Raw genomic sequence first — 13,707 nt, 5'->3', positions numbered from 1 at the left:
GTGTGATTTTCTAATTTGGAGTGATTCGCATCATTTAACTGCTACTATATGTTTAGAGGGTCCCCAAATGGACGTTCCCCAAATCCAAGAATTTCCCTCCTAAACAGACGCCTAAACATAATGTATATCTGCCAGTTATGATGGGGTATTTTGTAGGGGGAAAAAGTCATATAAATTACAGGAAGTTTGAAAAACTAACGAGCTTCCCTATTTATAGATCATAAACATCATACAACTAGTTAACATTTTCATATTATATTACCTCTGGACCTAAATATAAGAACTAGTTGACTAATTTAAGTAGATTAAAAAAATAAATTAAATTAGTTATTTGTAATAAGTAAGTGCTGTTTTTCCTAAAATATTCTTGCTAATTAAGTTTATTGGCTAGAATCATTATTATTAGAAAGACTGTCTTGAGAAAAAATGAATAAATATAAGAGTCAAAGTGGATTAGGATTTTATATTTAGGACTAAAATAAATATCAAATGAAGTCTTACATGCATTAAGGATTGGAGGTAGTATATAGATAAATCATGTAATGGCACTCGTACAACGTTTGTTTGTCGATAGCGTGATTGCATTATATTGTTGGTGGCAATATGTAATCCGCCATGTAGATGTAAACAAATTAAATAAAAAAAAGAAATATTGAACCATGTTAAGTAATACTATATATATAAATATATATGTATGTATATATTAAAGAACTAATCCAAGTTCTTGAACTTGCTTGTCTGGAATGACCTATAATCTGCCAACAATCTGACCGTGCATCCTTTCCTGATATCCTCCACGATTGTCCTGATAATCTGTTCATTAATAATAAACTAATCAAACCCTTAGCCACGTACACACTCATCATCTTGTTATTGGAACCTGATTATAATTATAAGCTATAGAGTAAGAGAAGAAAACATTAATTAATTAATGAGGCCAACCGAAAGCATGATGCTGTCCAGGACATGTTGAGGCACCCAAGAGAGAAGTTGAGGAAAAACAATGGTGGCATTAACGTTCAAATGATTCTTAATAACGCAGCTTGGAGGTGTTCCACGTAATGCTTCAGGGTACAGGGTTCCGTAAGCTTCGAGGTCGAAGAAAGGTGGCATGTAATCCGAATGCAGAGCTTGGAGCTTCCATTTGGTCTGCCAATGACCAAATGAAATGAAAAGCTATATATATAAATATATATGTATAATGACACGTAGAAAATAAATAAATAATATACTATTTCTGATTTTTAATATAAGAATTAGTTGACTAATTTAAATAGATTAAAAAAACTTGTTAAGGTGGTTATTTGTACAAATTGATGTTATATTTTTTAAAATACTCTTACTAATTATGTGTATTAACTAGAATTATCATTTAATAGAACTTTTAATATATGCAACTACTACAGAGGCAACTTTAAAAAAAAAATGAAAGACAAAGTAGATTAAAATATTACATTTAGGACTAAATTAAATGTTAAATTATTTCTTATATTAACTACAGGAGGTTGTAGTATATAAGAAGGAATTAAGTGCTTACAGTGTGAACTTCGATGAGCTTGGGAGTCGAAGGAGGAACATGAGGAGGGTAATCTTGTCCATTTGATTTGGCTGTCACCCTGAAGTCTATCACTGGTTGTATCCTTGTAAATATGGCTTCCATCACTGGCATTTTTACTCTCCACTCTTCCTGATGTTCATTGTATCACATTATTAATTATTCTTATATATATATGTAGTTACAGAAATTAGGCATAATTGGATCTTTTTTCTAATCACAATAAGCGATATATGAAATGAACTGATTAATTGAAATTTACACCGAGATGTACCATTTAATTTCAACCCAAAACTAATGACATCACTCAAATACGGGTTATGTTGAGATATATATATATATATATATATATATACACACTCAAAGCAGGTCATAAACAAGAGTGTAAAAGTATAGAAAAAATTATTTTGCAAGCACCTATATATTTTGATTAAATTCTTTAATTTTGCTTTGTTAACACTGTTAACTCCTATACAGAAATCAATGGTGCTAACAAAATAAAAAATTAATGGATTTAATCAAGAGAAAAAAAACACATGTGCAACAGATTAAAAATTAAGGAAAAATATGAATACCCGCAAGAAGGTTTTCTCAAGAATATATTCACTGGAAGCCATCCGTCTTTATTCACAAAACCCAAAAATTTGCTCATACGTGTCGGGTTTTCAGAAGCAGACTGTAAACACCGGTCCATGCGAAGCGGGAAAACTTAAAAACGGCAACGCATCACACAATCTTAATATAGGACAAACGATAAAGTCCCAGAAAGGAGAGAACATAATATTTGAGGGCATATCCCTCGGCAACCTACTTAACTACGTACGTGGTACATGCTATAACTCATATCATAACTACACCAAATTGAGTACGAAACCACCTAGCCAACTTATGATTAAGAAGGTGTTTGGATAGAAACTAAATCATAATTTTAAAAGTATTTTTATAATTTATGAAATAAATATGTAGAGAAATTTGTTTTGTTTTACAGGAAAGTGATTGCCAAACACCCCCTAATAGTTATACTCTAACAATTGTTTTGGATTGAGTGAAGTTATATGGAAAGATAAAGGGTGGAGAGAATGCTATAAAATTTTTTTTCAAAAATAGTTACAGATTTTATTATTTTTGACAGTTTTTCCTCGTAACAATATTTTTTTTAAAATTTTCTTTCTATGCTAACTAAGGATAATAATTGACAAATAAGTTTTCCTATAAATGACTCTTAGACGTGACGTATGGAATGGAATCGATGTAAAAAGGGTACGTGCACTTAATATTGTACTACCTCCGCTCTTTATTATAAGACCCCGTTTGATTTTTTGTTTGGTTTCAATTATAAGACCCCAATCCATTTTGTCTCTCATATTTATGTATTTTTTTCCAAGATAATCCTTCTAATAATGATAGTTCTAGTCAATATACTTAATTATCAAGGATATTTTAGGAATGACAACACTTATTTATTACAAATAACTAACTTAACTTACTTTCTTAATCTTCTTAAATAAGTCAATTGGATCTTATAATTAGGACCGGAGGTAGTATTGATCAGCAATTGAGAAGCGAAGTGCGCAGCCACGGAATAATCATATCATCGGGAAGAGATGTCTCTATAGAAATAGCGTGGCAGCCTTAATTTCCACGTTTTAACCGATGGACTCAAATGACGAAATTACCAAAACAAAGACGGTAAACAAGACGTGAAGATAATCAAGTACATGGTAATTTTTTCTTCTCTGGAAGAGAGATGAGAAATTAGAACTAATTAAACTCAATAATCAAACCAAAAACATTGATTGATGGGAAAGCAGTACTAGAGAGAGAAAATGATAATCCAGACCTGATTCAACCGCACAGCACTTGATCTTTCTGGAATGATAGCTCCCACTATTCTACCCGTGTCCTCCATATACTCTTCAAACCAACTCTGCCCAACCCAATCACTCATAATAACTTTGATGTCTTCCAAGTAAGTAATCAGATCGATTCGTGTAATAAAATTTGAAAGCAAGCACGGAGAGGTATTCGATCGAAATTTTAAAACACAACCACACCTATAGGAACTAAATCAGATGGAAGAGATTATAATGCACAAGCTCGTAAGTTTCAGTACGAGTATTTTGAACAAGACAGAAAGAATTTACAGAAGGATGGGAGGATACCGCAGGAGCACCAGGAAAGTGATGGAGAGGGACGTTATCAGAAACATTGTAAGTGAAGGTGCAAGCTTTCTGATTGTTGACCACCCAGCGGCGTGATCGTGACGCTGATGATGATACGAATGGCTTTTGACGACGTCGTCGTCGTTCATGTCTCTCTTGAGCTCTGATCAGCTGTGGCGGCCAAGTAGTGGTGCAGTAGCAGGGAAACACAATACTCGCCATTATGCTTCCAAGCTATTTCCTTCATTCAGTTCTTTGGTCATTTGGCGTCGCGTTTGTCCTTTCCTCGTCTTTTATAAATAAGTCGCCACGTGTTATTGAATTCATTTTTCTTATGAATGGTATAAAAAAGTTTAATGATAAGTTAAATAAAACTCTAATGATACCCATTCTTCAAATATATTTTTCACCTGTTTTTATCTTTTAGAGTTCAAGGCCAACTCTCGTGTCTATATCACTATGAATTCATACACAATGCCTCCAGTGCTATTTACAGTACACTTTTAACCACAATGACATGAATTGAAAAGCTTGATTGAAATTAGTTAAAAGTCTTCCTTCTTCCCACTTTATTTTTAATTAAAATTACTAACTTTAATTTTTGACTCTAATGTCGAGTGTATCATCCGAATAAATTAATATGATGTATAGACCTTTCGGAAATAATTCATAGATATTTAACTAAATTTTATAAATTGTCTCATATTACATGCTAAACAACAAAACTTCCAAAAAACTTTTTTTTTTCCTAACACTATCTCCGATCGTTATTACAAATGCTCCTCTCTCCTTCCGATTTTCATAATATATAATATATGTTCTATCTGTAGTATTAATGCTTCTACCTAATATTTTTAATTAACTATAAATTTTTTTAAATAATTAATTAAATTCTTTTAACTAAACTTTATATTGAGGATAATTTTAATATTTTATTAATTACTTTCAACTTATATAAAATGATTAATTGAAGTTTATGAAAATGAAATGAATTCAGTATCATTAGTTCTTATCTTCAGTCCTAAAAATAAAATTTAGTTTGTAGTGTAAATTATACTAAAAACTAGATCTTATATTTATGATAGAAAATAATATTTAGAACTCTTTCTGGTCTTTCTTATAAGCTTAAAATAACTAAAAATAGTTAAAAATAATAAATAGGTCAGAAATATAGTTTTATTTTCAAATTTGTCCTCATAATATATAAGAAAAATGATAAAAGAGAGCATATGAAAAAATGCCATACGAGGATATAACAAAAGAGAGATGATAAATAATTAAGAATAAAATTAAAAAATACATTAAATATTTAAATAAATCTTAAATTAAAATTTATAAGATAGACACACGTGTCTTTCTAAATTTAAAACCTAACAAATGGACTATGAGCCATGAGGTGTCACAAAGTCAACGAATCCGGTGAGGAATGAGGACGAGGCGGTCATTTTAGTCTTCTGCTAAAGTCAAGCCTGTGTGGGCACACAACTTTAAAGTCAAACAAAACTTAGTTAATTGCTCGTGGACGTTAACCTGCACGCCACATCACATCCTTTTGGAATCGATCCCTTTCGGCCCAATTTAGACTGTCCAAATAAACATTGAACGGTCCACATGTACAAGCAATTAAGCATCATCATACATGAAAAATGGGACAAAAGCTTTATATTCAAATAGAGAAATGTAGCATGACGGGGGTAGTGGCGTCACGATTTCAATTATTTCACGTGTAAACAAGCAAGCAATAAGTCACGTTGGTCTTTATCATGCCGAAGGAAGTATATATGCACACATCATGGCCTCTAATTATGGTTTGATTAATGTTAGTTGTTAGTCACCATTAATGCGGTATACATCAATCAAGAAGACTGCCCATTCGGGCAAACTTTTTTTTTTTTTTTGAAAATTTAAATAAAGGGACAAATCCCTCGTATATGTACCTCTAGCTGGTCTGACAGTACAAAATAGATCTTGTATCCGGCGGCCGCTTCCGGTGGCCTTCCTTTGTTTTTCTTTTTGCAACTTTTTTTTTAAAATAGTGGGGGAAGTGAGGTTGGGGGGATTTGATCCCCCAACCTAATGCTTCCCAAAATAAGAAATGACCATTGAGCCAACAAATTTTTGTTAACATTATGATGCAAAAAAAAAAAGTTAACTCATTTACTCTTGTTCCAGGTGATAACAATAATACATTTGGAAATAACAAGTTCTGATTGTAAAATAACACGTCTGGAATAAAAATTTAACAATATGTTTTTTTTATAACAATAAATTTTGTTGCAGGTAATAACAATAATACATTTAAAAATAACAAGTTCTGATTATAAAATAACAAGTTTGGGATTAAAATTTAACAACACGTTTTTTTTATAACAACACACTTTGTTTCAAGTGATAACAACAATACATTTAAAAATAACAAGTTCTGATTATAAGATAATAAGTCTGGGATTAAAATTTAACAACATGTTTTTTATAACAACACACTTTTTTTCAGGTGAAAACAACAATACATTTGGAAATAACAAGTTCTGATTATAAAATAACAAGTTTGGAATTAAAATTCAACAGCACCTTTTTTTTATAACAATTAATTATTTTATACTTTTGGAAAATAAATTATTTATAACTTATAAAAAGTACTTATAATCTATTTAATTTGCTAAAAAAATAATTTTTATCTCCAATTTATAATCAGAACTTGAAATATAATTTTTTATAGATTAAAAATACTTTTTTTATTGTTCAAATTTATAAATAAAATTTAGGGAAAATGGCAACACACTTTTTTAATTTTTTTTAAAAATTTTTTAATCTATATATCTATACAACTTATTATAAATCAAACTAATTCTTATAAATTATAAATAGTACAATTTATTGTGGATTAAAAATACTTTTTGACTGCTTAAATTTATAAATGAAATTTATCTCTAATTTATAATTAAAAATACTATTTTATTCTTTAAATATAAAAACTATTTTTAATATTTAAAGAATGAAATAATATAAAATTTATACTATGATTAATAGATTAAAAATGCCTTATTATAAATACTTTATAATTTATAAGAAGTAGTTTGATTTATAATGAGTTGTATAGATATACAGATTAAAAAGTATTTTTTAGAGAAATAAATATATTAAAAATATTTTTTATAAGTTATAAACAATTTATTTTTTAAAAGTATAAAATAATTAATTGTTATAAAAAAACGTGTTGTTAAATTTTAATCCTAGACTTATTATCTTATAATCAGAACTTGTTATTTTTAAATGTATTGTTGTTATCACTTGAAACAAAGTGTATTGTTATAAAAAAATCGTGTTGTTAAATTTTAATCCCAAACTTGTTATTTTATAATCAGAACTTGTTATTTTTAAATGTATTGTTGTTATTACCTACAACAAAATTTATTGTTATAAAAAAAACATATTGTTAAATTTTTATTCCAGACGTGTTATTTTACAATCAGAACTTGTTATTTCCAAATGTATTGTTGTTATCACTTAGAACAAGAGTAAATGAGTTAACTTATTTTTTTTGTTGCATCATAATGTTAACAAAAATTTGTTGGCTCAATGGTCATTCCTTATTTTGGGAAGCATTAGGTTGGGGGATCAAATCCCCCCAACCTCACTTCCCCCACTATTTAAAAAAAAAAAGTTGCAAAAAAAAAAACAAAGGAAGGCCGCCGGAAGCGGCCGCCGGCGTCGGAGTTCCGGTGAGGCAGTGGCTTTCTTTTAAAAAAAAAAAATTTAAAGAGGGGTATTTTGGTAATTTGGCCATGATTTCATAATTACAATTTGAGACCGGGTCCCTCATGGTAATTTGGCATATTTAGGTGACTATAGAGTAATTTTGCTAATTCGAGGGTCTTTATTTGTGATTTTCCCTTATAAATAAGGAATTATAATTAGATCCGAAAGTAATATTATTGAATTTAGTAATGATGGTTACGTTATGATGATAAATCCAGAGCCGCAGCCACAAACGGCTAGGCGAGGATTCTGTGGTTTGGTAGAAAGATGCGCTTCGATATATTGAGAAGAAGGGAGACCAAGATCAAAGGTATAATGAATTAATGACGACTTTCCCCCCACTCAATAATTTCGTTGTACATTAGCTGCGTACGTAGGTGCGTCGTTCTACCTATACTCCTTCGCCGGCCGACACTGTGCCGTCCTAGGGGCAGATCTGCAACTCGGAGCGCGTGCGGGTAGGAATAGGAATAAGCCAGGCAGGTTTTGTCCTAACAGGCAGACCTGCTTAAGAACACACTTGCTTGAGCTGGACCTGTGACCTGTAATAAGTTTTTTTTTTTCAGTCTGACTGACCTATATAAAGGTCTGGCATGGCTTGAGCCTGTTAAAAAAATCTGTAAATTTTAAAATTTTAAAATACATAATAAAAAAATACATAAGCTAATAAAAAATATAAAATAAATACACTGCATAATAATTATTTGTCTTTTATTTAAATTTTAATGTCATGAGTAATATTTTAAATCTTAATTACAGTTAATATTATTGAAAATAAGTTATAATTATATATTAAAATTTAAAATACGACTAGATATAAGCATACAACAAAAATTAAAAATAAGATACAAGCAGGTCAGGCTAGGCCTGACAGGCTTTCTAAAAGGTCTAGGCCTAGCTTATTAGGCTAAACAGGCCATCAAGGCCTAGCTTATTAGGCTAAACAGGCCATAAAAAAAACCTGAGCCTTTTTCTATTTTGAAAAATACCAGGCTAGGTCAGGCCAAATACAAATCAAGTCACAGGTCCTTGACAAGTCGCTTGGTCTATTTCCATCTCTACGTGCGGGTAAGAATTTATTCTGGAAAAGAATAATAAAATAAATAAACAGATTAAACATGATGACTATGTGTTGGTGTTGGAAACCCAAAAAATAATTATTTAAAAAAAGTTAAAATTACAATATTTTAATTCAGGTACTTAAGAAGTCAAAATTTTATAAGAAAATGTGGTACATCATCTGATATTTTGTAAATATAGTCAAATAACTAAAATGTCTTTATATCATTTTTTTTAAAAAAACAATCTATCAAAATTGTCATTAGCTGTTCAACACTTATTATTTTCTGTTCACAACTTATTAATAAATAACTTGTATTGTTAGTACGTTTCTTATCATTTGTTTCACAACACTAGTCATTGTCAATTTATAACTCACTAATAAACTTTTTCATGCAAGGACCATTTTGTTATTTAACTATATTTGTAAAATACCAGATCATGCATAATTTCTTCTCCTGAAATTTTGATTTCTAAGTACCTGAATTGAAATATTGAAAATTTTAACTTATTTTTATGTTATTTTCTCAATTATTTTTATATTTTACGGGATACAGTTTTTTTTCACACATTTATATTTTAAGTGCAAAATTATTTGAACAAGTTAAATCAAATATTCCTAAGTGCCTGTGAATTCCGCTTAGCTTTTTCTTTCCCCTCTTAAATAGGGTCCAACGTCCAATGTTTTACCGCGCATATTTAAAAATATTATTAATATTTTTTTGTTTTGTCAAATCTTTACGTGTTACGAATTTATTTTAATGATTAAGGTTCTCTTAACATTAAACTTTCAAAAATGGTAAAAGTAAGTTTATAATTAGAAAAATAATGAATATTGTGTATCAAAAAAAAAAATAATGATATCACGTTGAATTTTTATGAAGATACGTGTGTAACAAATTAAAAAAAGGAGACTGTTAATTATTTCTCCAAAAAAAAAAGAAAGAAAGAGAGGAAGCTTTCCTCGTGTACGTTAAGGAAGTTCAACCTTCTTATGGCAATTGGATTGTGATGCTTCTTTGGCTTTTTTAATAATCTAAAAATCAATGCATCACCATAAATGAATATTACAAATATCTCATCATCCACCACCTCTCCTCTCTCCCAACAGATGGTGGTGTTGGATTATAATTTTGATCACGTTTAAAAGAAGCTAATCGCTATGCTAATTAACCTGTCCATCAAAGTCCAGATAGCTACACTGAAGTTATAATTTTATGCACTCTCCAGATGAAAGGTGCAGGAATTTGTTTTTAGCAAATTTGTTTAAGAAGTTGCACGCTATCAATTAACCAGTTTTTTCCACAAATTTTTTTTATTAGTTACCTAAAATCTAATATTAACAAGTTAAATTGGAAATGGAATCAGCAGGGAATCTTGTAATTATCGTCCTGAAAAGAAAAGGATAAATCTTGCAATGATACTTTAAAATCTGGATACACAAATCACTTAAAAATTCTGTTCTTACGTGTGCCTAACTCTGTTTTAATCGATCAAATAAGGAAAATAATTTTATATACAAAGACGGGCCACAATAGTATGCCATCCCATGCAATATATACGAAATATTCGCATGCATATTTAATTATTTATAGTTTGTTGCTCCTTCTTCTTTATTATTCTGACCGTCATCTCATGTCAGAATCATCAATATACCAGTACATACAAATACATAATACTCCTAAAATCCTGTCATCATCTGATAAAATGGGCAGGATATCCAAGGTCTTGGTAGTCCAGTAATACGAAACTCTTGGTAAGTTGAATCCTGTGTCTAACTTTAGATTATTAGTAAATCCCTTTAACTAAAAAAAATAATTAATAGGCATTCGACAAACACAAAAGGATAAAATTAAAAGAAAATGCAGTAGTGATTATCACCGCAGAAGAAAACGGAGGAAAAAGGAGCCCGCAGCCTATATTCCCTGAATTATTTATTTCTATTCGCTGCTTCCTTTTATCCCCGGCGTCGTTTCATATCAAATTTATTCCCATTTCCCCCTTTTCTGGCCCTTTTCGAATATTCCTCTGTCCGTCTCTCTGCCTCAGTTGTCTTCACGTTCATTCTCCGTCCCCAAATATGCGAGAGCAGAGGTACCTGTTTTGTTTTCAGCTCTGATTTTCATCGATTCATCATCAGGTCGAAACCGATTTACCAGAGATGAAATTCGGGAAGGAGTTCAAGACGCATTTGGAGGAAACCATTCCGGAGTGGAGAGACAAGTTCTTGTGCTACAAACCCTTGAAGAAGCTCATTAAGCAGGTTCCGACACCTGGGATTGCGCTTCGCCATGATATCTTTCAACCCCCAATCGACGTCCCGCCCGTTCCTTCCGTGCAATCCGATGCCGATCAGGATCATCCAGAACCTGCTCCTCGGCCCTATTTGGACCTCCAGGCCTGGTTCATCGTAATTCTGAACGAGGAGCTGGAGAAATTCAATGATTTTTATATTGATAAAGAGGAAGACTTGGTCATCCGCTTCCAGGTTCTTTTCCTTCTCTTTTTTGTAGGGCTTGGAATTACTATGGGCATGATAAGTTGGTACTACTGCATCTTCATTAATTTCATGTCCTGGATCATTAAAACTTCTAATTTAGGTACAGCTGACTGAATAACATCTTTGCTCTGTTTTGAAGTTCTAGCTTGTTGCCACCCTACCCTTTCTGGACCACAAGCGAAAGTTTTTACTTTTATATTCACACGAGGTGCACACCGATCGAACTTCACATACCATTTATTTTTCGACCCTTCTTGCGGGAAGTTGGTATTAGCAGATAATATAAATTTAATTGCCCGTAAATCCAAATGAGCAAATCACTGGCCGTCAGCACAACTGGGTACTCGGAGTATGGCATGGAGGCCTTACTTTGTGGTCAAGGTTCTTGATAGTTTATTCTTTTTGTAGTACTGGACTTTAGGACTGTTAGGAATGTCTTTTTCCAATGCCAACAATAAGTACCCTTACATGTCTTGCGAATCAATCATTGCTTTTATGGCTTCTAAGTGGCAGAGACGCTGATCTAAAGACCTCCCCTTAATAACCTGAATGGCTTCTTTATAATTGTTAGTTTGTTACCCCGTCAATTCTTGATGATTGTGGTTAAAAGGTTTGTTGTGTTATCACCAGTTTGTATATATTTCTACTGTTTGTTCCAGATAACTGTCTTTAGATTGTTGTAACTCTTGCATTTAATCTTGACCAAAGGGAACATAGAATCTGGCCATTGCATAAGCTACTTATTCAGAGGAGATTAACTACGTGTAACAACTCAATCAGTTCTAAATCTAGAAATTCGATAACTCTTGCAGCTTAGCCAAACCAAGATTGCATGTCCCTAGCGAGCGAATCTCATGCCACATCAGATATTGTGGTTTGGTTGTCTCACTTTATTGGCATGTCGTGCAACATGACAATTAATTTACAATGGCGGTTAATATGCCTTCAAAGGCATTGAAAACGATCTCACTGGACTGTATAGAGTGAGAGTGTAGATACCTCTCTTTGTGCCCCCTCCAACGTGCCACATTCATATTCTCCTCTTTTTTAACCTTGAAATTGTGATTATTTCTTACAAATATTTAGGTTGAAAAGATGGCAGAAGCCTTTATGGCCAAACTCGTTGGGCTTTAAATTTATATAAATATTTCTTCCTTATATCTCAAATTGAGGAACTTAATCTGTTATAATTTATATCCTACAACATTGATGATATGGGTTTTCTTCCATTATTATTATTCCCACAAGCTAGATGAGCCCCCCTCTTCTAGTTAAGTGATATATAATTTGCAACTCCATAGTTGAATTAGCACAAAAACAAATTGATACATGCTTCTGCTTCTGGGGATTATTTTTGTCATCTGAGAAATCAATTTATAATGGTCAAATGGTTTGTGATAAAGTAAAATGGGAATCATTGACCACTTGCCGGAGAATCTTCATGAAGCTGTCTGTGGGGAATCTTTGACACACTTTTATATTTTGTTAATGTAGCCCTTCTGTGATTTTTATCGACAATTCTGGACAGGTGCTGAAGGAAAGAATTGAGCGTCTTAAAGAAAAAAGCAGCAGGAATGAAATGTACACCTCTGAAAGTGAATTCAGTGAAGAGATGATGGATATCAGGAAGGACTTGGTCACCATTCATGGACAGATGGTGCTACTAAAAAACTACAGCTCCTTAAACTTTGCGGGTAGGGCATCTAGTTTTCTTCTTCTTATTAATAAACCTATGTATTGTTGGTGGGGCTTTTACGGTGAGGTGGCATCTTCTAATGTAATGACTTCACAGATATAGCTAGTGCAGAATTCATGTCTGTGTGTTTGTGTGTGTCTGGTGGAATTGGAGTTAGGGGATTGCTTGTTCTGAAACCATTAATATATTTCTGCTTCAACAGGGCTAATTAAAATTCTGAAGAAGTATGATAAGAGAACTGGTAGATTGTTGCGTCTGCCTTTTACTCAATTTGTTCTCCGTCAACCCTTTTTCACAACAGAGCCTCTGACTCGGCTTGTACATGAATGTGAGGAAAATCTTGAACTGCTGTTCCCCCTTCAAGAAGAAGTAATTCAATCAGCTCGGCCTACTGGAGATCAACCTAAATCACCTGTAGATAGTGCAGCAAACACTTCACCTGAGGCATCCTCAACTCTCGGTGAGGAAACTGCGTATCTATATCGCAGCACTCTTGCTGCAATGAAAGCCATAAGAGGCCTTCAAAAAGCTAGTTCCACCTGCAATCCATTTTCCTTTTCAACCCTCTTTAGTAACCAAGATGCTGATAGTACTGGTGCTGTCACAGTTGAAAATTCTCCAGCAGATTCTCGAGCTTCCTTGTGGGATGGGGAAGACACTGATGAAGAGGAAACCTATTCTGTGTAGCACAACTTCTCTTTTAGAGTGGCTTGCCTTCTTGTTTGGATCTAAGCAAAATCTATTGATTGATATACAATAAGTAGCGTGTAATGCGAGCATTTGACTCTGAAAAATGATACTTGCTCGCTGCCTTTTTTTTATCCACTTTTACACCTTTGTGTGTCTTTGCTGAGCGGTTACCCTGTGTTGATAACTTTGTATTGATGGTGGAAACTTAAATGTAAACTCTGATGGTAACCTTTGTAGGAGTTATTGACTTAAAAGCTTTTGTACTTTCTGGTGTAGCATGTGTTGC

General features: G+C 32.3%; 2 protein-coding genes across 2 annotated transcripts; one reads left to right on the top strand and one right to left on the bottom strand.

Moving 5' to 3' along the window:
• Positions 1-1,525: 1,525 nt before the first annotated feature.
• On the bottom strand, positions 1,526-3,939 carry LOC114736777 (uncharacterized). Its single transcript, XM_028924647.1, has 3 exons — positions 3,718-3,939; positions 3,396-3,482; positions 1,526-1,687 (listed from the first exon to the last, which is right to left on the bottom strand). Exons 1-3 carry the CDS (start codon positions 3,937-3,939, stop codon positions 1,526-1,528), a joined length of 471 nt encoding a protein of 156 aa, XP_028780480.1.
• A 6,590-nt stretch (positions 3,940-10,529) lies between these two features.
• LOC114736810 (SPX domain-containing protein 4) lies at positions 10,530-13,682 on the top strand. Its single transcript, XM_028924686.1, has 3 exons — positions 10,530-11,023; positions 12,564-12,729; positions 12,934-13,682. Exons 1-3 carry the CDS (start codon positions 10,697-10,699, stop codon positions 13,416-13,418), a joined length of 978 nt encoding a protein of 325 aa, XP_028780519.1. The 5' UTR covers positions 10,530-10,696; the 3' UTR covers positions 13,419-13,682.
• Positions 13,683-13,707: the final 25 nt, after the last annotated feature.

This window comes from Neltuma alba, unplaced genomic scaffold (assembly GCF_004799145.2).
Source record: "Neltuma alba isolate B1F8T4 unplaced genomic scaffold, ASM479914v2 tig00013372_pilon, whole genome shotgun sequence".
In the NCBI taxonomy this organism is placed as follows: Eukaryota; Viridiplantae; Streptophyta; class Magnoliopsida; order Fabales; family Fabaceae; genus Neltuma; species Neltuma alba.
The sequence above is the reverse complement of the archived record's forward strand: the minus strand, read 5'-3'. Positions and strand labels throughout refer to the sequence as shown.

Bases quoted from the DNA above. Each gene is read 5' to 3' on its own strand.
- LOC114736777 (XM_028924647.1), bottom strand. From the start codon at position 3,939: ATGGCGAGTATTGTGTTTCCCTGCTACTGCACCACTACTTGGCCGCCA. The intron at 3,483-3,717 runs GTATCCTCCCAT...TGGGTTGGGCAG, and splicing joins ACTTTCCTGGTGCTCCTGCG to AGTTGGTTTGAAGAGTATAT. The intron at 1,688-3,395 runs GTCTGGATTATC...AATGAACATCAG, and splicing joins GTGCTGTGCGGTTGAATCAG to GAAGAGTGGAGAGTAAAAAT.
- LOC114736810 (XM_028924686.1), top strand. From the start codon at position 10,697: ATGAAATTCGGGAAGGAGTTCAAGACGCATTTGGAGGAAACCATTCCG. The intron at 11,024-12,563 runs GTTCTTTTCCTT...AATTCTGGACAG, and splicing joins ACTTGGTCATCCGCTTCCAG to GTGCTGAAGGAAAGAATTGA. The intron at 12,730-12,933 runs GTAGGGCATCTA...CTGCTTCAACAG, and splicing joins CAGCTCCTTAAACTTTGCGG to GGCTAATTAAAATTCTGAAG.